Source organism: Hemibagrus wyckioides, linkage group LG04, assembly GCF_019097595.1.
Source record: "Hemibagrus wyckioides isolate EC202008001 linkage group LG04, SWU_Hwy_1.0, whole genome shotgun sequence".
NCBI lineage: Eukaryota > Metazoa > Chordata > Actinopteri > Siluriformes > Bagridae > Hemibagrus > Hemibagrus wyckioides.
Genome location: NC_080713.1, coordinates 26,032,924 through 26,056,198, shown reverse-complemented (window position 1 = coordinate 26,056,198; position 23,275 = coordinate 26,032,924). Strand labels below are relative to the sequence as shown.

Here is a 23,275-nt window from a genome sequence, read left to right as displayed (position 1 = left end):
TGCTAATTGGTACTCGTATAGGCGCTCGTGGTTTTAATTTCAACTCGTGTTTTTTATTTTATTTTTATTTAGGTATGTAACAGCTTGTATCTTCTAGTTTTTAGTATGTAGTTCATGCTCAGTTCTACATATGCAGCTCCAGGTCATATAAATTAATCACCAGATCACGTGCAAACATAATCACGTGTCAAATGTATGTTTTTTTTCTTTATAAGCTCTCTCTCTCTCTCTCTCTCTCTCTCTCTCTCTCTCGTCCTCCTTAAACAGTGAAAACATTCACAGTCTGCTGGAGTGCTTTACCAGGTGACTGATCCTCTCCATTAAGGACCCTGGGTCTCTCTCTCTCTCTCTCTCTCTCTCTCTCTCTCTCTCTCTCAGGATTAATGAAAGGCGTGAATTCTGCGGAACGATAGGATTTGGGCGCATGCAAGTTTCTTCTTGTGGCTTTTGGTCTGTTGGAAATAGCAGGAGTTCAGGATGTAACTTTTCTCGGTGTTGGGGATTATGCTCTGTCACGATGTGGCAGGTCGGCGGGATCCGTGGCTCTTATCTGTCCAAACTCCACTCCGTGAGCGCGCGCTTCTTCATGCCGAGCTCCCGGTGCTGAATGAAAGCTCGGTATTGAACTGGAACAGCGGTCAGAGACAGGTAACTCTCCACACTTCCACACCCCTGACCTTCTAAAGTTTAAAACCTCTATCTGGCAACCGAACACTTTGTGTTTGCGTAAGAAATCCTTCACTGGTTATTGTTATTATTATTATTATTATTATTATTATTATTATTATTATAACCCAGATGCGTGTTTAGCAGTTCCTTACTGATATGCAATAAATAACACAGTGATTTTGGAAAATATTCATCAATACATTTACTTTATGGAGTTTACCCTGCGCGCGCGATGGAAATACACTGATTGGGACGTCTATCAAACGCGCGCGCGCGCACACACACACACACACACACACACACACACAGCAAATCCACCTACCCTGATGTATTTAGGACGACATTCCTCACAGACTATAACTCAGCACCACTGTAAGATATAAATAAGAACTTCTTGCATGCTTCTGATGAAGGTGTCTCTGTTAGGGTTTATATGAATCGTGCTATTCAAACAACTCTGCAAACATATATTTCATTCATATTTGCTTTGACTGTATTTGATCTGTTCATAAAGTTTACATTTAACACACTCCTTCTAATACCTCCTCGTTTCTATTTCACAGGGACTTGTATGCTAACTGCAACTCAAAACCACAATATTCAACCAAAACAGCCTCTAATCATTAATATGGTTAAGGTTTCTGTAAGGAGAGTTTTATTTTACATTCAAGTAAGGAGTCTCCAGTGTCAGAGTTTCCCAGTTTCACAGAAACAAGACACGTTTTCTTTCTTAAAGAAGACGCAGAGCATAAGCACAACTAGCTAGTTTCATGGCTGTTCCACAACAATAAACATGACTATCGTCTACAGTATATAAACAAAAATATGATGGGTCATTCTTTAGTTCATGAAAAAGTAATCTTTGGCAAAATCCTGTGGTATAAGAAGAATAAAACACTACGTAAAGATTGCGTGTAGAACTGCAATTTGAAGAAATGTCAGCCTTTAGAAGAACGCCGTTGCTGTGAAGAATGAAGGTACAACCTTCCTACAAGACATCAACACACATAGCTATAGTGTCACTGGTATTTCCCGACAATTTTCTCCGATTCTTTTAATATACGTCACATCTATGGTCTTAATATTCCTGTACATCTGCTTCGAGAAAATGTCCATTGTTAAAAGTGCAATACAAATTGAATTGAGTTAATAGTGACGAATAGAAAGTAGGTTGTATTTGGAAAAATAACGAATCATCAACACTTCAGAAAATCCAGTCCTGCTGCAACTATAAAACAAATAAAAATGCCCCAACAGTGGGGCAACAGAGAATTATTTGCCCTGGCCTCCAGAGATTGTGAGCTACAGTCTATTGTTCTCTGTTAATTACAGCAAAACATTTACATTTTACATTTACAGCATTTGACATATGCCATTATCCAGAGCGACTGACATCTGAGCAATTAAGGGTTAAGGGCCTTGGTCAGGGTTCCAGCGGTGACAGCTTGGTGGTCCTGGGATTTGACTCACCCACACCTTAACCACTGAGCTACCACTTCCCAGCCAATCATGGGTATCTGTGGCTTCATGTATGTAGAAGAGGGTAGATAGCACTTTCCTCCATGTGTGTTGATCTCTTGTAGGAAATCCGTACCTTCATCCTCTCCAGGTTGTGACAGTGGAAACCTTAATTTAGGGATGCAAGGGTGCGAGTGTTCATTTAGTGTACAGGAAGACGGGAAGTCTTTGAGGAAAAGAAAAATAGTTATTCAGTCTTGTCCAGATTTGGCGCTGCATCTGAGTGAAAGAGTCCTGGGTCAGAGGTCAGAGCTCCTGGTCATGTCCCTTGCCACACAGCGAGAGAACAGTTGCCAGCTTGAGCACTTAAAACAGACATTGCACTTGACCACCAAAGCTGACGCACTGTTTTTATTTCCCAGGTAGAGCTGTCCATTTTCTGTCCAGCATGAACAGAGTGTCATGTGTAAGGTAAGTTCACATTTTCAGAAAGGCTACACATTAAATCTAAGACTAATCTATTAGATACTTTCTCAAACTGTACTTGTTTTTTTGGCTGTTGCTCGAGCTGCAAATGATTTTCAGACACAAATCATAGATAGCATCTTGAGTAACCGAATCCCAGAAGCTGACATGCTTTATAAATATGAATGAGATGAATAGAACAGCTCTTATTGTAAAGTAGGACTGTGAATCCAGCATCCTGCTGTTTGTACACTGAAATGTTGTGCTCTGTGGAAGTTCAGTAAAAGTTATGGGCTTTTATTCGCAGCGTCGTCATGGTTATCGCCCTGCTTTGGACGAACCTCTCTGACGGCCAGCTCGCACTGGACCACAAGAAGGTAACGCTGGCACCAGGGATGCACTTGAACTTTCCTTAGACAAAACATTTCAACTGATTTAGGATTTTCGTTAGTAAATCTCAAGGAGCTGTAAAAATGGCCATTTCTGGTTAACATTACAGAGAAACTGCTCATTACAATAAAGCACTGTGTGTTTGGATAATTGTTCGCCATGCTGGATTTTAAAGCGAAGCAATAAATCAGTTTCACAGCCACATTTAGACGGACTATTAGGAATAACTGGTTTCTTCAGACATAAAAATCTACCACTTAAACTTGTTAATAATAATTAGCAATTGTAGAATCTGATTGGTCAGAATGCAGTGTTGATTAATTTTCTATAACAGCAGCTCTGACAGTTGTTTTGGCTGCAAAGCAGTTCACATGGTTTATATTCACTTGCTCATTCCATACGTTATTGTTTAACAATAATGGTAACAACCTAGACAAGGACTTGTATCTTCTCCACATAAATCTTTAACATTTACAGAAGGAGTCTCCAGTGTCAGCGCTTTCACAGGAGTTTTCTGAAACAGGAGACTTTTTCGGACTGTTTATTCCAGTTAGACACCAGTAATATGAAAAGCAAGACATCTTCAAAAGAGAGGCTTTTTGAGGGAAGGACCGTGTACAACTGTTAACGAGAACTAACTTGTGTCACAATATCATGTTCCACAATGTTAAACTTATCTGTAAATGGATCATCATTATGTTTTTAAATAGCTTTCATTAGCAAATTGCTGTGGTCCAAGAGGAATAAAACCCATTACCATGTGCTGTTTTGAAAATGTTGCGTTGTTAATAGGGATAAGTTTCCATTAACAGCATGCACAAAAATGCTCAGCTTATTTATTCCTTGTGTAATAAGTCTTTCCTGGTGATCCTTAGATAATTAGATTTTAATATGCCTCTCATTTGTATGTTACCCTCGATTCCAAATATGCTCCTCTTTGTAGCCTTGCACTGCTCTACAGCTGGTTTAGTGAATGTTTGGGATTATTATCTGGTTGCCCAGTGAAGTGGCATCCGGTGAGATCTGGGTCGTTTGTTTGGATCTGAGAAGTTAGAACGCTTTCATTTCCTCATCAAGTGTGCCAGTTATCCATATATATCATATAGATCATGAGCAGCTCTGCTACAACTTAGAAAGTTCGAACTAGGCGATTTTGATATACACATTTCAGGCTGCTTCGCCGTGACAGGCAATTAACATCAGTGTTCCTGCTTAACCACAAAAGCCCTGATCCACAGCAGGGTCCTGGGCTCATGAGAACGTGTAATCAGCCTGTTTTGTGAAACCCCTTTCAGAAACCTGATCCTGGCACGGCTAGAAAATGAGATACAAAGACAACAACGAAAAAGACGTGTTATTCATAGTTTGCTGATTTGGGACCAGTTCAGCTAGTTGGGATTAGGGAAAATAATGCTATTGCTTATCTCAAAGCAGGGTTTCTGTTGGTGTGAAAAGGAGCGGAGAAAGTCAGGTCAGATGTCCGGAAGACTTCAGAGAGCATTGAGAGGTCATTAGTGCTAAGAGAGATCACAGTGACCGACAGATTCAGTTTCAACAGGTGATGGTGATGCTGAGGAAGAGGTCAGGAAAATTTTTTGCCATGAACATTCCTCCATGACAGGGTGATTAGAAACTGAAATGAACTTTCACTTAAGATTTTAGTGATGGACAGGTGATTCGGCCACTCGCTGGACTTTCCACTCGTAGTAAAAGTCGGCATGGGTCAGCTGTTTGACCCTTCGGTGACCTGAAAGATGACTGAGAGCTTGAGTTACAGGAACAGAAGGGAAGGGGTCCGCCGCATTTGATCTCTGAATAGCCGCCTGGCATTGACAGACAGTCGAGGATGTCGTGCCAGCGATTCCTACTGCCCGAGCTTTATTCTCTGGTGGACCACTGCTGCTTGCAGCTCTCCAGGCCTCTATAATATTAATGTTCTCACTTTGAGAGAGAAAAATGTGCGAGAGGCCACCAGTTCAGAGGCAGGGGGGAAGTGACAGCAGTGAACTGCTGAACATGGCAACGAGCACAATAAAAAGGGGAAGCCTGTATATATGCAAAAATGCACATTTTTCAATATGTACTGAGAATAAAATATTCTAAAATAATGCCACAAAAAATATACTGAGATATATTTTTCCCCTAAATGTCAAAAAATTACTTTGACCATAATAAAAATGTTACCATTTAATTGCACTTAAGTCTCACTAAATACTATTCCTACTACTAAATAATATGTTTTAAAATGAATTAAAAAATAATCTGTTACACAAGTATGTATGTAAATAACACAAAATGTAAGATGTTTCTATGTGCTGTATTTGGCTGCAGGTTGCTCCTAGACCCGCGGTCGAGCCTCAGATTTTGGACAGTGAGTCTTCTGGATCATGGGGCTCTTGGGGTCCATGGGGTGAATGCTCTCGCTCCTGTGGTGGTGGCGTACAGGAGCAGAGCAGGCCATGCTTACGCACGTACAGCACCCCGTCCACAGTTTATTCCTCCAGACAGGGTCCTCAAACGGGGCAACAGGATCCGAGTATGGTCATATCGGCATTAAGACCCTCTGTCCCTGTGCAACATGGTAATAACAGGCCTCTTCCTGACGCTCAGGGGTCACAACATACCAGTCAGCGGGAGACGAGAAAGCAGCAGAGTGAAGCACGGCCTGGGAGGCGGTACTACATCTTATTTTAATCATATAATGCTCCTGTTTGGTCGTGTCCATGTCCATATTGAATGGACTTTAAGAATTTGTAGTGTTTCATATGTATTGCTGTTATCTATCCATAGCCTACTCAGGAGTGATTTATTCAGAGTTCCAAAAATTTCCGCTTGTTATGCCATGACCGTGTTGTTTTCCAGGCGAGGAGGCAGCAATCGGATCAGCCCCGGGATGTACGGATACGGGAAGATGCCGTACGTGGTCTCCTCACAGAGAGATTCTGGACACACGGCGTACAGCCAGCGGAAATCTCGCTCGCCATCTCACCACAGATACAACAGCTACAGACAGCAGCAGAAGAAGTACAAAAATGCTCAGCCCTCGCAAAATACCCATCACAGTATGAGCCAGACAGCATCCTGGGTTCCCCTCCACCAGCCGGGCTCGGTTCTCCAGTCGCCGGCGGAGCCGAACTCTCCTGGCACACTGACGTCAGGTTTTAGCCAAGCTTCAGATCCTGGGAGATCTCATAACCCAAACCTGCTGCCTGCTTCCTCCTGCTCTGGAGCTGCCAGTCAGTACAAGATGTGCAACCTGAATGTAAGAATCTTGAATATTCAAGGCATGAAGATTATGATCCCGAGATTAAAAATATTCTAGTGCAAAGTATCATAAGCTTGCAGGCATTTGGGAATGTCCGGAATGGCAGCTGAGTAAGGAATGAAACAGTGTGGAAAATAAGTTGGTTGTTTTCCAAATATTACAATTACTTTTACACCACAGTAATTACAGCAATGCCAAGAATTACAATCCTTTCAGTCATAAAATATCAAACATCATTCATTTAGAGTTACATCCCTATGGATGACCGACCAGAATCAGGCATCCGGGCAGCACTGTGGTGGTCCAGGACATCCAAGGACGTTAATACCTTCCTAATGATTTTGTCCTTGAAATATTTAAGCTCTGCTATTGTGTGTAAAAGTTCCAGTGCTTGTTGAGGCAGAGAGGATTTTGGTATGTGCGTATGTGTGAACGAGGTGGGAGTCGACATCTCCTCAGAGCGATCGTAAAAAAGCAGAATTATCCGTGGGGCGGGAATGTTACCGAGTCAGGGGTTTAGGCACACACCTCTCTATGACAGCTTTAACAGCGTAGGTCAAGGATTATATGTGGAATTGCTAAATGAGTGGGACTTATTAGGTATTAGAAAGTGCTTCTGGTTATGAAGTGCTTTGAGAGGTTTGCTAGAAGCAGTTTGATCAGTTATTGCAGAAACATGTTGCAGGGATACGTTCTAGGGATAATATCTTTGACCTGTATAAGAATGATTACAATGTGAAAAATCCACAAAATCAGCACTTTTTTCCACTCATTCTGTGTGTGTGTGTGTGTGTGTGTGTGTGTGTGTGTGTGTGTCAGTCTTGTCCCCTTGCCAGCAGGAATATCAGAGACGTCCAGTGTTCCTCCTATAACAATCACCCCTTCATGGGCCGGCTCTATGAATGGGAACCTTTCAACGAAGGTGAGATTTTCATGTCTTTAAATTCGTTGTCTTTCATATATTTTGCCATCTATTTTTTTCCCCCTGATATATGAACCAGCATGTTGCTGTTCGTGAGGCTTTAATGCATTTTATACGTCCGCTCGAGCTCTATATATTATGTGTTAGCATCACCAGGCAACAGGAATCACACAGACTCTCGGGACAGTAATAAGAAGACAGCGCTTGAGATACGTGTCAAAGTGTCAGCTTGGTTAATGAATGAAAGGATTGTGAATAATGCGGTTGGAATGTAGGCAAATTAGGTTTATTAAATGTGACGTTACCTTTTAGTCCTGCTGTTATTTTTGCCAGCGATAAAGTGTTCTGTCATGTTGGTGCATATTTTAGACGTACAGCTCGATCGGGACAGAGATCGCACGGGGTTTTTAAACAGAACCAAAAAAGTAAAACCTTTCCGTTTGCATGCAAGCAAATGAATAGAATAGAAAAGAACAGAATAGTGTTCGCATAAAATAGGATCAGAAAATCACATTCAGTCATATCATACATCTAATGGCACAATCCCTGTTTGCACTAGCAGCATGTTAGGTTTCGGTTCGATTGAGTGTGATTATTGCTGTGGAATAAATCTATTTGTCCTTGATTTTATGGATCTGTATCATCTACCTGATGGCAGAAGTTCAAATAGATGGTGTCCAGGGTGTGAGGTGTCCTGTGAGACACATTCGGTTTCATATTTCTAATATTGAGAAGGTAGGATCGTGATTATAATGATGATGACGACGTAATCCATACAGTTCTACAGAGAAATACTCTGAAAGCTGTGAATTCTACTACAGCCTTCGCTATAAAACTGTACTATGGTGTCTTTAAGTCTTTAATAGATTTTCATTTTAATTGAATTCCACCCTTTATTATGTTGTCGTTATGTTTTCTTGGCACCGATCGAGCTCTGATGTGCTGTAATTGCTCTCTGGTTAGCGTGTGATTAGCGCGCTCTCTGACTGAGACGAATCTGGCAGGTATTTTATTTCAGATATTTTACTCATCACGTTAATGTCCTTGTCTCAAGCTATTATTAGACTGAAATAAAATGCTTTCAGAGGAAACTGTGCTTTCAAAATTATTTATTGAGAGTATAAGGGCGCTTTTTAACCCTTCAACTACTGGCTGTGAAGAATTTCAGTAAATAAAATGGCCCATGTTTGTTTTTATTCCAAATCTGTCTCTGAGTCTCCCAGAAACAAGTGCATTGTGGGTATTTTGTACTCTTATTGGGACACTAACCCATCATGGTGGCATTGTGGGAATTCCTCTGTGTGTTTACAACATTCCTCACTTATGTATATGGACAGTAATGATTATGCTGTGTGTGTTTGGTTTGTTTTTATTTGGTCAGTGATTGTGTTTTTCCGTCATTTTTCCTCAGTTCCTGGAGATCAGCTCTGCGAGCTCAACTGCCGCGCGATCGGACATCGTTTCTACGTCCGTCAGTCGGGACGGGTCATCGACGGGACGCCGTGTGGACAGAACGAGACGGCCATCTGCGTGGCTGGGACGTGTCAGGTAGGACAGAGAGGACATCATGGGGAGCACAGAGGGAGAGAAAAATGTAGACATTTGTAGATTGCGTGAAGTGAAATGTGTGAAGTGTGTTTTTTTATCCAGGTTAAAAAATATTACAGCATAATAAATGAAATATCTTATTAATGGATTAAGTAAAAGAAGTGATTAAAGTGTAAGTATATACACAAAGGTTGTGATTAGTAAGTGTCATGAGCAGAGTGGCCAGCAGAAGGCAGTAAAGTACCGAGTATTGTTAAAGATTTAATATAAATCCCCAGTATGACTTCTGAGGCTTTGCTTACAAACTGGATTAGATTTTTCAAAAGAATGGTTGTTATTTCAGGCCCAAGATACACACACACACACACACACACACACACACACATCTGTTAGTTTTGGCTTCTTTATTGTACTTGGCTTCTGTCTACATCTAGTTTTGCTTTGGGGTTTTTTGTTTGTTTGTTTGCTTGATTTCTTAGCTTTTGGAATGGTTAAAAGCGCTGATGGTTCAACAGTTTCTACTTTTGATGCAAACAAAATGCAGGAAACATGATCAAGTGCCCTTATGGATAAATGGGGGGGGGTTGCTAAAATGCAGTCTGGGTGCCTTTTACAAGCAAGAGATCTTGATAAAGTCTATCTAGTTCATACAGTGCCCTATAGGCTTCCCTACATGGAAGAAAATTACATGACGTGCCGACTAGGTGCTTCTGTGTGTGAGAGAATGTGTGGAAATGAGTGACTGTGGGCCTCAATAAGGTTATTCTGCCTTTAGGGCTGTTTGTATGGCTGCAGATCACCACATCACAGCAGTATGTTTCTTTGTCTTTTGGGCTATATTAGAATCTGTGGGACACTTGTACATTTTTCTTTGCCTTTGGGGCTGTGTGTGGGGCTGTAGATCATGAGTATGTTTCTTTGCCTTTAGGACTGTGTGTGTGGCTGTAGATCACCAGTAGGTATCTTTGCCTAAAGGGCTGTGTGTAGGGGTAGATCACCAGTAGGTTTCTTTGCCTTTTGGGCTGTGTGTGTGGCTGTAGATCACCAGTAGGTTTCTTTGCCTTTGGGGCTGTGTGTGTGGCTGTAGATCACCAGTAGGTTTATTTGCCTTTAGGGCTGTGTGTGTGGCTGTAGATAACCAGTAGGTTTCTTTTCCTTTGGGGCTGTGTGTAATTCTGTGGTTCACTAGTATTTTTTTCTGCCTTTAGGGCTGTGTGTGTGAGACTCGGTGAGCCGGCTGTAGGTTTCTTTTCGTTTGGGGCTGTGTGTGATTCTGTTTGCTACCAGTAAGCTTTAAAGGCTTAAAGGATGTAACTCTGTGGACAGGAGAGTTTGAACATTTTGGACTGTTGATGTTTCTAAGAACCCCTGATATTTTGATATTTGATACTGTGTGATTATAGTAGGTGCTAATGCCTTAAGGGCTTTGATTCTGTACACACTGGAGGATCCTGACGCCTTTGGGGCTGTGTGTGACTTAGTGACCCCTGCTGGGTTTCAGTGACTCGAGGTATTGATGCTCGTGGAGCTGTCTACTTGATCCCTGTGCCACTGGCCAGTTTTAAATCCTTTGGGGCTGTGCGAAAAGCGGATATTTCTCGGAGTAAAGATGTAATGCCCTTCAGGTTACAACAGATACCTGGCTCATGTCCTGGAGCGTTGGCTTTAGTCTCGCTGTTGCATGCCGGAATGTGAGCGGGGGCTGCTGGGATTTGCCTTTGCTGCCAGGGAATGCACGGTGTTGAAGATTGTTAGAGGTCAGCGTCGTAAATTACGCCACCACACAGACCAACGCGTGCAGCCAGCGCTGCTGCGCCAAAGCTGATTGGATGATTGGAGCTGAATAAATGATGTCATGTGTGATGTGTTGGAGTGCTGTTGGTGTTTTATGTGTCATAAGTTACTTATGGCCATTGAGCTGGCTGTTGTGGCTGTGTGACAAAGCCACCATCCTGACATGCTTAAAACACCATCAATCAGAGCGCACACACACACACACACACACTGAATCAGAGCACACACACACACACACTGAATCAGAGCACACACACACACACACACACACACACACACACACTGAATCAGAGCACACACACACACACACACACACACACACACTGAATCAGAGCACACACACACACACACACACACACACACACACACACACACACTGAATCAGAGCACACACACACACACACACACTGAATCAGAGCACACACACACACACACACACACACTGAATCAGAGCACACACACACACTGAATCAGAGCACACTGAATCAGAGCACACACACACACACACACACTGAATCAGAGCACACACACACACTGAATCAGAGCACACACACACTGAATCAGAGCATACACACACACACACACACACACACACACACTGAATCAGAGCACACACACACACACACTGAATCAGAGCACACACACACACACACACACACACACACACACACTGAATCAGAGCACACACACACACACACTGAATCAGAGCACACACACACACACACTGAATCAGAGCACACACACACACACACTGAATCAGAGCACACACACACACACACTGAATCAGAGCACACACACACACACACTGAATCAGAGCACACACACACACACACTGAATCAGAGCACACACACACACACACTGAATCAGAGCACACACACACACTGAATCAGAGCACACACACACACTGAATCAGAGCACACACACACACTGAATCAGAGCACACACACACACTGAATCAGAGCACACACACACACTGAATCAGAGCGCACACACACACACTGAATCAGAGCGCACACACACACACTGAATCAGAGCACACACACACACTGAATCAGAGCACACACACACACACTGAATCAGAGCACACACACACACACTGAATCAGAGCACACACACACACTGAATCAGAGCACACACACACACTGAATCAGAGCGCACACACACACACTGAATCAGAGCGCACACACACACACTGAATCAGAGCACACACACACACACACTGAATCAGAGCACACACACACACACACACACACACACACACACTGAATCAGAACACACACACACACACACTGAATCAGAGCACACACACACACACACACACACTGAATCAGAGCACACACACACACACACACACACACACACTGAATCAGAGCACACACACACACACACTGAATCAGAGCACACACACACACACACTGAATCAGAGCACACACACACACACACTGAATCAGAGCACACACACACACACACTGAATCAGAGCACACACACACACACACTGAATCAGAGCACACACACACACTGAATCAGAGCACACACACACACTGAATCAGAGCACACACACACACTGAATCAGAGCACACACACACACTGAATCAGAGCACACACACACACTGAATCAGAGCACACACACACACTGAATCAGAGCACACACACACACACTGAATCAGAGCACACACACACACTGAATCAGAGCACACACACACACACACTGAATCAGAGCACACACACACACACACACACACTGAATCAGAACACACACACACACACACTGAATCAGAGCACACACACACACACACACACTGAATCAGAGCACACACACACACACACTGAATCAGAGCACACACACACACACACACACACACACTGAATCAGAGCACACACACACACTGAATCAGAGCACACACACACACACTGAATCAGAGCACACACACACACACTGAATCAGAGCGCACACACACACACTGAATCAGAGCAGACACACACACACTGAATCAGAGCAGACACACACACACTGAATCAGAGCACACACACACACTGAATCAGAGCACACACACACACACTGAATCAGAGCAGACACACACACACTGAATCAGAGCACACACACACACACTGAATCAGAGCACACACACACACACTGAATCAGAGCAGACACACACACACTGAATCAGAGCAGACACACACACACTGAATCAGAGCACACACACACACTGAATCAGAGCACACACACACACACACACACACACACACACACTGAATCAGAGCACACACACACACACTGAATCAGAGCACACACACACACACTGAATCAGAGCACACACACACACACTGAATCAGAGCAGACACACACACACTGAATCAGAGCAGACACACACACACTGAATCAGAGCAGACACACACACACTGAATCAGAGCACACACACACACACTGAATCAGAGCAGACACACACACACTGAATCAGAGCACACACACACACACTGAATCAGAGCAGACACACACACACTGAATCAGAGCACACACACACACTGAATCAGAGCACACACACACACACTGAATCAGAGCACACACACACACACACACTGAATCAGAGCACACACACACACACACACTGAATCAGAGCACACACACACACACACACTGAATCAGAGCACACACACACACACACTGAATCAGAGCACACACACACACACTGAATCAGAGCACACACACACACACTGAATCAGAGCACACACACACACACTGAATCAGAGCACACACACACACACTGAATCAGAGCACACACACACACACTGAATCAGAGCACACACACACACACTGAATCAGAGCACACACACACACACTGAATCAGAGCACACACACACACACTGAATCAGAGCACACACACACACACACACTGAATCAGAGCACACACACACACACACACACTGAATCAGAGCACACACACACACACTGAATCAGAGCACACACACACACACTGAATCAGAGCACACACACACACACTGAATCAGAGCACACACACACACACTGAATCAGAGCACACACACACACACACACACACACACACACACACTGAATCAGAGCACACACACACACACACACACACACACACACACACACACACACACACTGAATCAGAGCACACACACACACACTGAATCAGAGCACACACACACACACTGAATCAGAGCACAGAGAGAGAGAGAGAGAGAGAGACAGACAGGAGATAGAGGGGTGAATGGGAATGAGAGAGAGAAAGACAGAAGTCAGAGAATGAGAGAGAGAGAGAGAGAGTGAATGAGAATGGGAGATAGAGACAGGAGAGAGAGAGTGAAAGAGAGTGAGAGAATAAGAATGAGTGAGAGAGAGAGAGACTTTTGACTTTTTATGCATCTTTATTTACACAAGTCACATAAAAGTCACAGTGACTTAATAAATAAGTAAATAAATAAATAAATACGTATTAAAATAAATGTCAATAAATTATTTTAAATATGAGTGATTAGTTTAGTTCTGCTGCAAAGTTAAGTTTCCTTTCTGCAACAGAACACAACACATTATCACAACACCACACATTTAAACACATCCAAGTCATTCATACTTTTATAAAAATTAAAATCAACTGAAATTCTAGATTTCATTAGCCTTTTCAGAATTTTTATGGCGTCACAGTCAGTGCTTTGTGCAATTTGGTTTTTCCGGCTCAGGTATATTGCCATTTTGGCCTGACCAAATATAAAATTAATCAGTTGGCACCTGAACTGGTGTTTTCTGACGTACTTAAAACCAAAAATAAAACACTGAAAAGTAAAAACAACATTAAAAGCCCTTAAAATGCTCCGTAAAAACACAAACAGTGGAAGTAATCTGGAGCAGTGAATAAAAGCATGAAAAACTGTTTCTCTCTGTGAACAAAAAGGACAATCATGTGCAATATCAGGATTTAAAACAGAAATAAAAGAGTTCACAGAGATAATACAGTGTAAAATCCTCCATTGGAGGTCGGCAGCTTTTTTAGTTAATGGTGGTTTATACAGTGCGTCCACTCTGGTTTAAAATCATCAGTAAAACCATGTACACTTCTCCATGGGGTGTCCACCCTCCCACACAGCTTTTTCTTGTTTAAAACCTTTACACACGCTCTGTAGAGCAGCTTCCCCGACACTGACCCAAAGTCCATCTCCCCTTCACCCCGGCACTCCAGGAGGGGGCCTGCACACCCGTCGAGGTCAGGAGCGATGTTCAGCTGGGGAAAGGGTTCGTCCTGTAGGACCAGTCTCTGTGTGTGAATAGTCCATTAGCTGAACACGCTCCTCTGATGTCAATGTAGATTTCCAGCGGTGTAGGAGCTGATTGACAACACGCAGGGACCGCAGTCCCATACACGCTGCCAGGTCCTCTGCCCTCGACAAGTCCGACCCCGCGATGTTCACAAGCTCCCGGAGCGTTATAATCCCTGAGGAGATGAGAGTTCTGGACAGTGCAGGGACGGTCACACTGGAGATGTCCAGTCTCCCGCCGTACACCAGAGGTTCCTCCAGCAGCCAGTGTAGCGTTCTACAGCCCTTGTTTTGTTTCTTAAAACAGTTCCAAATTTTTAAAAATCCACGGTAAAAGGCTGGTAGTCCAGAAATGTCCAGCATTTTTGTGTCCATTAAAAACAACGCTCTGTCCAGCCCCAGTCCTTGAACTATGCGTAGTAGTCCACTGGCTGCTGCTCTCCATACTAAGTCTCCGGGTCCAGTGAGGAGTCTCTGGATGAACTGGAGGCGGAAGGCTGCGGCTCTGCTGGACAGCTGGACCAGCCCCTGTCCTCCTTCCTCCTTCGGCAGATGAAGCACACTCTGTGGAATCCAGTGTAGACCGTCCCAGAAGAAGTCCACCAGCAGGGCCTGGATGTTTGCCAGCAGGTTCGGCGGTGGATCCACGCATGCCAGCTTGTGCCAGAGGGACGACGCGGCGAGGTTGTTGATGACCAGCGTTCTCCCCCTGTAGGACATCTTTGGAACCAGCCGCTTCCACCTGCTCAGTCTGCCCTTCACGTGCTCCTACAGAACCTTCCCAGTTTTTACTTAAAAACTCATTGTTCCCCAGGTAGACACCCAAGTATTTAAAACCACCTCTTTTCCACGCTAAGCCTCCTGGTAGTGACGGTTGCCCACCTTCCCACTCCCCAACTAAAATGACTTCACTTTTAGACCAGTTAACCTTGGCGGAGGATAAAATTTGAAAGTCATTTAAAATATCAGTTAAAACATTGACATCATTTTGTGTGTTTATCATCACTACCAGATCATCTGCATAAGCTGATAAACATATTGAGCCATTAGCATGTGGCATATTAAAACCAGAGAGATTACTTCTTAACTTATTTAAAAGAGGTTCAATAGCTAGAGAGTACAACATTCCAGAGAGGGAACAGCCCTGCCTGATCCCTCTGTACACTCTAAAAGGAGCACATAAACCACCATTAACCTTCAGTACACTCTCAATGTTACTGTACAACACCTTGATTATGGCTATAAAACCTGGGTTGAACCCGAAGGCTTCCAGCACCTTCCACAAATATTCATGTTCAACCCGGTCAAAAGCCTTTTCCTGATCTAGAGAAATCAGACCAGTCTTTAAGCCCAATAGCCTGGAGACGTCCAAAATGTCACGAATTAGATACACATTATCGAATATGGACCTATCAGGCACACAGTACGTCTGGTCCTGGTGAATGAGCTGCTCCATTACCTTAGTCAGTCTCGAGGCTAATGCTTTTGAGAGCAGCTTGCAGTCAGTGCACAGTAGTGAGACCGGGTGCCAGTTTTTCAGGTGGGTCAGGTCTCCCTTCTTCGGTAGCAGGGTCAGGACGGCCCTCCTGCAGCTCAACGGGAGTTCACCTCTCCGTACGCTGTCCCGTAGGACATCCAGCACGTCCTGCCCTATGACGGCCCAGAATGCCTTGTAGAACTCGACAGGGAGACCGTCTATACCTTACGCCTGTCCATTCTCCATCCCCTGGAGAGCCTCATGAACCTCCTCCAGCATCAGCTCCCTGTCTAGCTCTCTCGCCGCTTGCTCAGAGAGCTTTGGCAGGTCCATGAGGAAGCTGTCCTCCACCGCTTGTGCCCCTGACCACTCACTGCTGTACAGCTTCGAGTAGAAGCTTACTGTCTGCTGGCGAATGTCAGTGGGCTCAGATACGAGATCCCCTGATTCTGTTTGCACAGCATGTATAAATCTTTTCTGTCCATTCTTCTGCTCTAAACTGAAAAAGAACTTTGAAGGAGCATCCATCTCAGCAGTGCTTTTAAAGCGTGAGCGGACCAGCGCCCCCTGTGCTGTAATGTCTAACGGGTCGTTCATTTTGGATTTTTTACGTTTGAGGGCTTCAATATGCCCTCGATTTCCAGTGGCCTCCAGACGCTGGAGCTCCACTATTTCTATCTCCAGAGCTTTCAGAGATCTAACAATGTCTCTTGTGACATTGAGAGTGTACTGTTGACAGAATTCTTTGACTTGTGCTTTTGTCACATCCCACCACAGCTGAAGTGAACTAAAAGCTGCCTTCTCATGTTTAAAACAATTCCATAAAAAAATAAAAGACTCCCTAAAATTAGCATCTTCTAAAAGAGCAGTGTTAAAATGCCAGTAGGCACTCCTAGGTTTAACCTTCTCTTTAGTAATAGTACACTGTACCATACTGTGGTCAGAGATACCTACTGGAACAATAAAACACTTTGTAAAAAACGTCAGCTGATGCTTAAAACCATAAAAACGATCTAATCTCGCCAGGGAGAGTGTGTTATCTATGGCATGGGCCCACGTGTACTGTCTCTTGTTCTTATGAAAAGTTCTCCATATGTCGCTCAACTCGTGGGCCTCCACCATCTCCCACAGACGCCTACGGGAAGCCATGTGAGGTTCTGTGTGGTTCCGGTCTAAAATATCTGTAGTACAGTTAAAATCACCACCCAGAATTAAAATTTCTGCAGTGTTGCAGTCAGCAATGACATTGTTCAGAGTATCTAAAAACATCATCCTCTCCACTGCACTGGTGGGAGTGTACACACAAATAAAAACTAAAACCTCCCATTTAAAAATTCTTCAACTGAATAAGAACAAGGAATAAAACTGCGAGCAAAGAGCAAGGCAACACCACCACTGAGCGTTGTGTTATGGCTTAAAATCACCAACCCATCCCACTCCTTCACCCAATCAGCAGCATTGCTGGTATCGCTGTGGGTTTCTTGCAGCATGGCAACGTCAATGTGCTTCTGCTTTAAAACTTCATACAGTTTAGCTCTCTTGATTTGCTCTCTTGCCCCATTAATATTTAAACTCGCAATATTAACTCCTTTCATAAAAATAAATAAAATAAATAAAATTAAACAGAGGGTAAAAACCACTCTACCATAAAAAAACACCACATTAGTCATCATCAGAGTTTTCCTTATTCACTCTTGTGATCAGTTTCTTCAGACGGAAAATTTCAACATCAATGAATGCACCTTCTCTTCTGAAGAACTTAACGTCGTGAATAAACTGCTTACGGTCTGGGAGAAACTCTTCTAATGCTACATTTTTCTGCCATTTGGTGTTCCTTAAAAACTCTTTATCATCAGCACTGTACACAACATTAACCTGTTCCTCCTGAGAATCGAACATTAAAACAGAGTCTGACATGCAGTCATCACTGTCTGATTCTCGTTCCCCCATCTTTGTGTCCTTTTTTGCCTGCTTTTTTCCCCGTCCCTTACCTTGCTTTTTCCTTTTATTCGGCACTTTAAAGACGGGCTCATCCACCATATCCACGTCTCCCCCGTCCCCCTGCACTGGTGTAGTGTCCGGTGTTTCCGGGCGTTCGCTCTGCACCTCCGTGCCTGCCTCTGCCAGCGCAGGCAGCTCCAGCACTGCTCCAGAACCCACTGAGCTCTTCTCAGTGGAGCACGGCTTCTCCCGGTCCGGTTGAGCTGAGCATGGCTCTTCCGCGGCCGGTTCGGCCGTGCATGGCTTTTCCGGGGCTGTTGCAGCTCCAGTGGGCTTCTGGGTTGCAGGCTGGGCTTGGGGCTCACTCTCTTTTGGGTCTGGTGCAGCAGCAGCTCTGGGGCCCTCAGCAGCCGGCCGAACTGTAGCCGCAGGGGGAACGACCCCAGCCGACTGAGCTGCGTCCTGCCCCGGTCGCTCAGAAACACCGGGGTCACTCTGCCTCTCAGGGCAGGCCCGAGCAAGATGACCAGTTTTTCCACATTTAAAACACTTAATATCTGTATCAGAAGAAACAAATAGATTGTAGTCAAAGCCTTCAACTCTGAATTTAAAAACAGCATTCAGCTCTTCCACACCTTCTTTAAAAACCATGAAGACCATTCTTCTAAAAGAAACCAAGTGTTTAACCAGTGGGGACTTACAGCCAAGAGGGATTCTCTTAATGGGGGAGACAATTCGCCCGTACCGAGACAGTTCTTTACAGATAGCTTCATCTGAAATAAAAGGAGGGACGTTGGACAACAAGACTTTCTTAGCTGGGGAACTGAGGGGAGAAACCAGTATTTGCGCGCTCCACACGCCACCCTCGCCTCTCCGCCGTGCATGCGCAGAGAGAGAGAGAGAGAGAGAGTGAATGAGAATGGGAGAGAGAGACAGGAGAGAGAGAGTGAATGAGAATGAGAGAGAGCGAAAGAGAGAGAGAGTGAGAGAATAAGAATGAGAGAGAGAGAGAGAGAGAGAGAGAATAAGAATGAGAGAGAGAGAGAGAGACAGGAGAGAGAGAGTGAATAAGAATGAAAGAGAGACAGGAGTGAGAGAGAGAGAAGGGGGGAGTGAATAAGAATGAGAGAGAGACAGGAGAGAGAGAGGGAGAGAGTGAATAAAAATGAGAGAGAGAGACAGGAGAGAGAGAGAGGGGGGGGGGGAGTGAATAAGAATGAGAACGAGTGAATGAGAGAGAGAGTGAATGAGAGAGAGAGAGAGAAAGAGAGAGAGAGAGAGAGAGAGAGTGAATAAAAATGAGAGAGAGACAAGAGAGAGGGGGGGGGAGTGAATAAGAATGAGAGAGAGACAGGAGAGAGAGTGAATGAGAGAGAGAGAGAGAGAAAGAGTGAATAAAAATGAGAGAGAGAGAGAGAGAGAGAGAGAGAGAGAGGAGAGAGGTGGAGTGAATAAGAATGAGAGAGAGACAGGAGAGAGAGTGAATGAGAGAGAGAGAGAGAGAGAGGTGGAGTGAATAAGAATGAAAGAGAGACAGGAGAGAGAGAGAGAGAGAGAGAGAGAGTGAGTGAGAGAGGAGAGAGAGAGGGGGACTGAATAAGAATGAGAACGAGACAGGAGAGAGAGAGTGAGTGAGTGAGAGAGGAGAGAGAGAGGGGGACTGAATAAGAATGAGAACGAGAGACAGGAGAGAGAGAGAGAGAGAGAGAGACAGGAGCGAGAGAATGAATAAGAATGAAAGAGGAGACAGGAGAGAGAGTGAATGAGAGAGAGAGAGAGAGAGAGAGAGACAGGAGCGAGAGAATGAATAAGAATGAAAGAGAGAGACAGGAGAGAGAGAGTGAAAGAGAGAGAGACAGGAGAGAGAGAGACAGAAGTGAGAGAAAGAGAGAGAGAGAGACAGGAGAGAGAGTGAATGAGAATGAGAAAGAGAGAGACAGGAAAGATAGTGAATGAGAATGAGAGATAGACTGGAGGGAGTGAATAAGAATGAAAGACAGACAGGAGAGAGAGAGAGAATAAGAATGAGAGAGAGAGTGAATAAGAATGAAAGAGAGAGACAGGAGACAGAGAGAGAGAGAGAGAGAGAGAGAGAGAGCACTTGTGGTTGTTTTAATGCTCCAACATCACAACAGTGTCAGAACGAATCTGCAAATAAAATCGACCTCAGATATGTCATGTGGTGGTGTTCATGATGAAACTGTGTGTAGAGCTTGTTTTTGGAGGGATGCAGGCACTCAAATCAGAGAGCGGGCACAGTCCACTTTCCCACAAGGGCCGGCTTCCTCGTCTCTCTCAGGCAGAAAAACTACAAGAGATTTTGGAACTGGCCCTCAGGCTGGAGATCAAACATGAATCTCTTCAATCTCTTCTTGGCTCCAGACAAGCTGGAGTTCTCTAACATCCTGTAAAGATGAAGAAAGCAAAACCCTGTACTTGTTGACTCTCCAGCACGGCTTAGCTCTGTAACTGTTTTCCGTGTGAGCATTTCTCCTCAAAAACTGTCCAAGAGCATGACTAACTGTGCCTTTTGGCACTCTCCGTCTTCGATTTTTTTCTCCGCTGCGATTTTTAGCTTGTCATGTAACAGTAGCAGTTACTCCTGCAGCAAAGAAGGAAGGATTTCAACGTTTTCTGGCTCGGATGAGAATCCGTAAATGTTTCTCCCACTCCAGTAAACCCTGAGTGATTCAAGGTGAGACAGCTCGCTGCATGCACACCAGCTTCAGCAGAGAACACTTGATCACCCTTCTGGCAGTTTATAGAGGACGAGTCCAGTTTTTTCCCCCCAACCTAACCTCTATCTGCAGCATCTTTGTGAGTAAAGGATGAAAGAATGCCGTTCATCACTCACCACAGAGTTTTATCCAACTTTCTGACTCAAACTCTGACTCCAGGTGGTGATATATGACGCAATCCAAGTGTGTGCTATGACAGATAATCGATAGACGTCGAAAAATGATCTGGGCGTAGTTCAGGGTGAACTCTGCTCTGAGAAAATATCAAGAGGAGAGACTTCAGCATGTTTCTACAACACAAGTAACCTGATAAAACATCTTAAACCTACAAAATCAGCATGGGAGTTATCATCGCTAGCTGTACACAGCAGCAACCAAACTCAGCAGCAAAAAAAATGTTTTCAGGCTACAGGAGGTGAGAGGAAATCAAAAACTTTCCCAGTATGTTCACCTGGGATTCAGACACAGGGAAAATGCTGGAACTAAATTCGCCTTTTTCAACTGCAACTCTTTGATTCAGGGCAACTAATACAGCTAGCGAATTCACTTTATCTGCTAGCGAATTCACTTTATCAGCTAGCGAATGCACTTTATCAGCTAGCGAATGCACTTTATCAGCTAGCGAATGCACTTTATCTGCTAGCGAATGCACTTTATCTGCTAGCGAATTCACTTTATCTGCTAGCGAATGCACTTTATCTGCTAGCGAATGCACTTTATCAGCTAGCGAATGCACTTTATCAGCTAGCGAATGCACTTTATCAGCTAGCGAATGCACTTTATCTGCTAGCGAATGCACTTTATCTGCTAGCGAATGCACTTTATCAGCTAGCGAATGCACTTTATCTGCTAGCGAATGCACTGTATCTGCTAGCGAATGCACTTAATCCGCTAGCTACCATTATAAGTGAATGAGCATGCACGTGTGCACTTTTCCTGGCCATTATATTATCTAAGGAACATAAACAGAGCCAAATAAGATGTTCTGTAAGAGCTAAATAAGATGTTCATCTTGGATTGATTAAATGCTAACTAGTTTTCTCTGTTTCCTATCAGTATCTGTATCAGTGAGTTTAAATGCATCAATCGCTTCAGGTATCATCTAAATGTCCTGATCATGCCTTTAGGGCATGATCTTATCATGCCTGATCATCTAGGACTAAATCCACACAACTATCCCCTCAGGCTGTGTCCCAAATGATGTACTATACTCTACACACTTTGCACTATACACTATGTACTCTAGCATCTTGTGAATAATGAATTTTTGAAGGTTCATATCATCTCAAATGGAACACTAACGCTTTTCTTGCTAACCGGATGTATAAGCCGTTTTCCAGGTGACGGGAAAGGACAACGGGAAAGGACAACGGCAAACGCAAGCAACGTGATTCTGCCTCAGCAGAATTTTTTAAATGTTTGTTAAATAAATCACACAATGTCGTCGATCCCCTCTGTGAGAGGTCGCCACAGCAGACCAACTGATCCACACAACAACTTGGCACAGGTTTTACACCAGATGCCCTTCCTGACACAACCCTCCCATTTTTATCCAGGCCTGGGACTGGCACTGCATGGTAGGTGAGAAACCTACCACTGAGCCACCAGCACCCTTTTTAAATAAATCACGGAATGTACTTGAGCTAATTTAAAAGACATTGTTAAGAGGTCTCGTCCACCGATGAGGAGTCAGCCATCTTGAAAAAGTTTTCTCATTCATCATCAGTGCCTGGTAGCCCTGCCCCTTTATCTCTAAGATAAGAGAAGCATGAAGAGTTTGCTTGGTTTTTTCGGGTGAAAAAGTGCATCATCCAGGTGCTTCAAGTGCAATTGGAGTTGGAGTTTTCAGGGTGAATACACACTATTTATTCTAAACAATAGTGTAGAAAATTGAATCAGAATGTGGATTGGGAGGCAACTTCTAGAAGAAAATGGTTCTTCAAGTGTAATATTTGGATATAAAGGGTGCTTTTAAGACTCAGAAGTCTTTCTGACAGGGAAACACTTTGAGGTTTGGATTTAACATGTGCACATGCCCTAAAGGAATCTGAACACATTATTTTTTCTTAAACAAAATCTTTCTTATTGTGCAGGTTTCCTGAGCTGAGATTTTCATTATAGCAAGTACTGAGTGAAGTGTAGAATATCTTACTAAACACTGTACTGTTCCTTTAAAGCCTTGCTCCTGTTTAACTCGGCTTCATATATGTAGACATGTCGATGTAGCAGAAAATCGGCTTAAGCACCTGCGTAAATCTGGTCTAAATTGTTCCCTGTGTAAACATCGCTGTACCTTCTGAACTTCACAGACTCTGAATGCAGCCCTTAATG

The 23,275-nt window shown here is 43.9% G+C and overlaps 1 protein-coding gene across 2 annotated transcripts in view; it reads left to right on the top strand.

Annotated features, from left to right (window-relative positions):
- The first annotated feature begins 281 nt into the window (after nucleotides 1–281).
- adamtsl7 (ADAMTS-like 7) overlaps nucleotides 282–23,275 on the top strand; it is a 62,171-nt gene continuing 39,177 nt past the window's right edge. The window contains exons 1-7 of one of the 2 annotated variants that reach the window (XM_058387501.1): nucleotides 282–648; nucleotides 2,554–2,598; nucleotides 2,900–2,969; nucleotides 5,314–5,657; nucleotides 5,845–6,244; nucleotides 7,067–7,169; nucleotides 8,581–8,717. In XM_058387501.1, coding sequence (XP_058243484.1) covers nucleotides 2,576–2,598; nucleotides 2,900–2,969; nucleotides 5,314–5,657; nucleotides 5,845–6,244; nucleotides 7,067–7,169; nucleotides 8,581–8,717 — 1,077 coding nt within the window. In that variant the 5' untranslated portion in view covers nucleotides 282–648; nucleotides 2,554–2,575. Of the gene's footprint in view, nucleotides 649–2,549; nucleotides 2,599–2,899; nucleotides 2,970–5,313; nucleotides 5,658–5,844; nucleotides 6,245–7,066; nucleotides 7,170–8,580; nucleotides 8,718–23,275 lie in introns of both variants that reach the window. The other variant, XM_058387500.1, reaches the window with a different exon arrangement.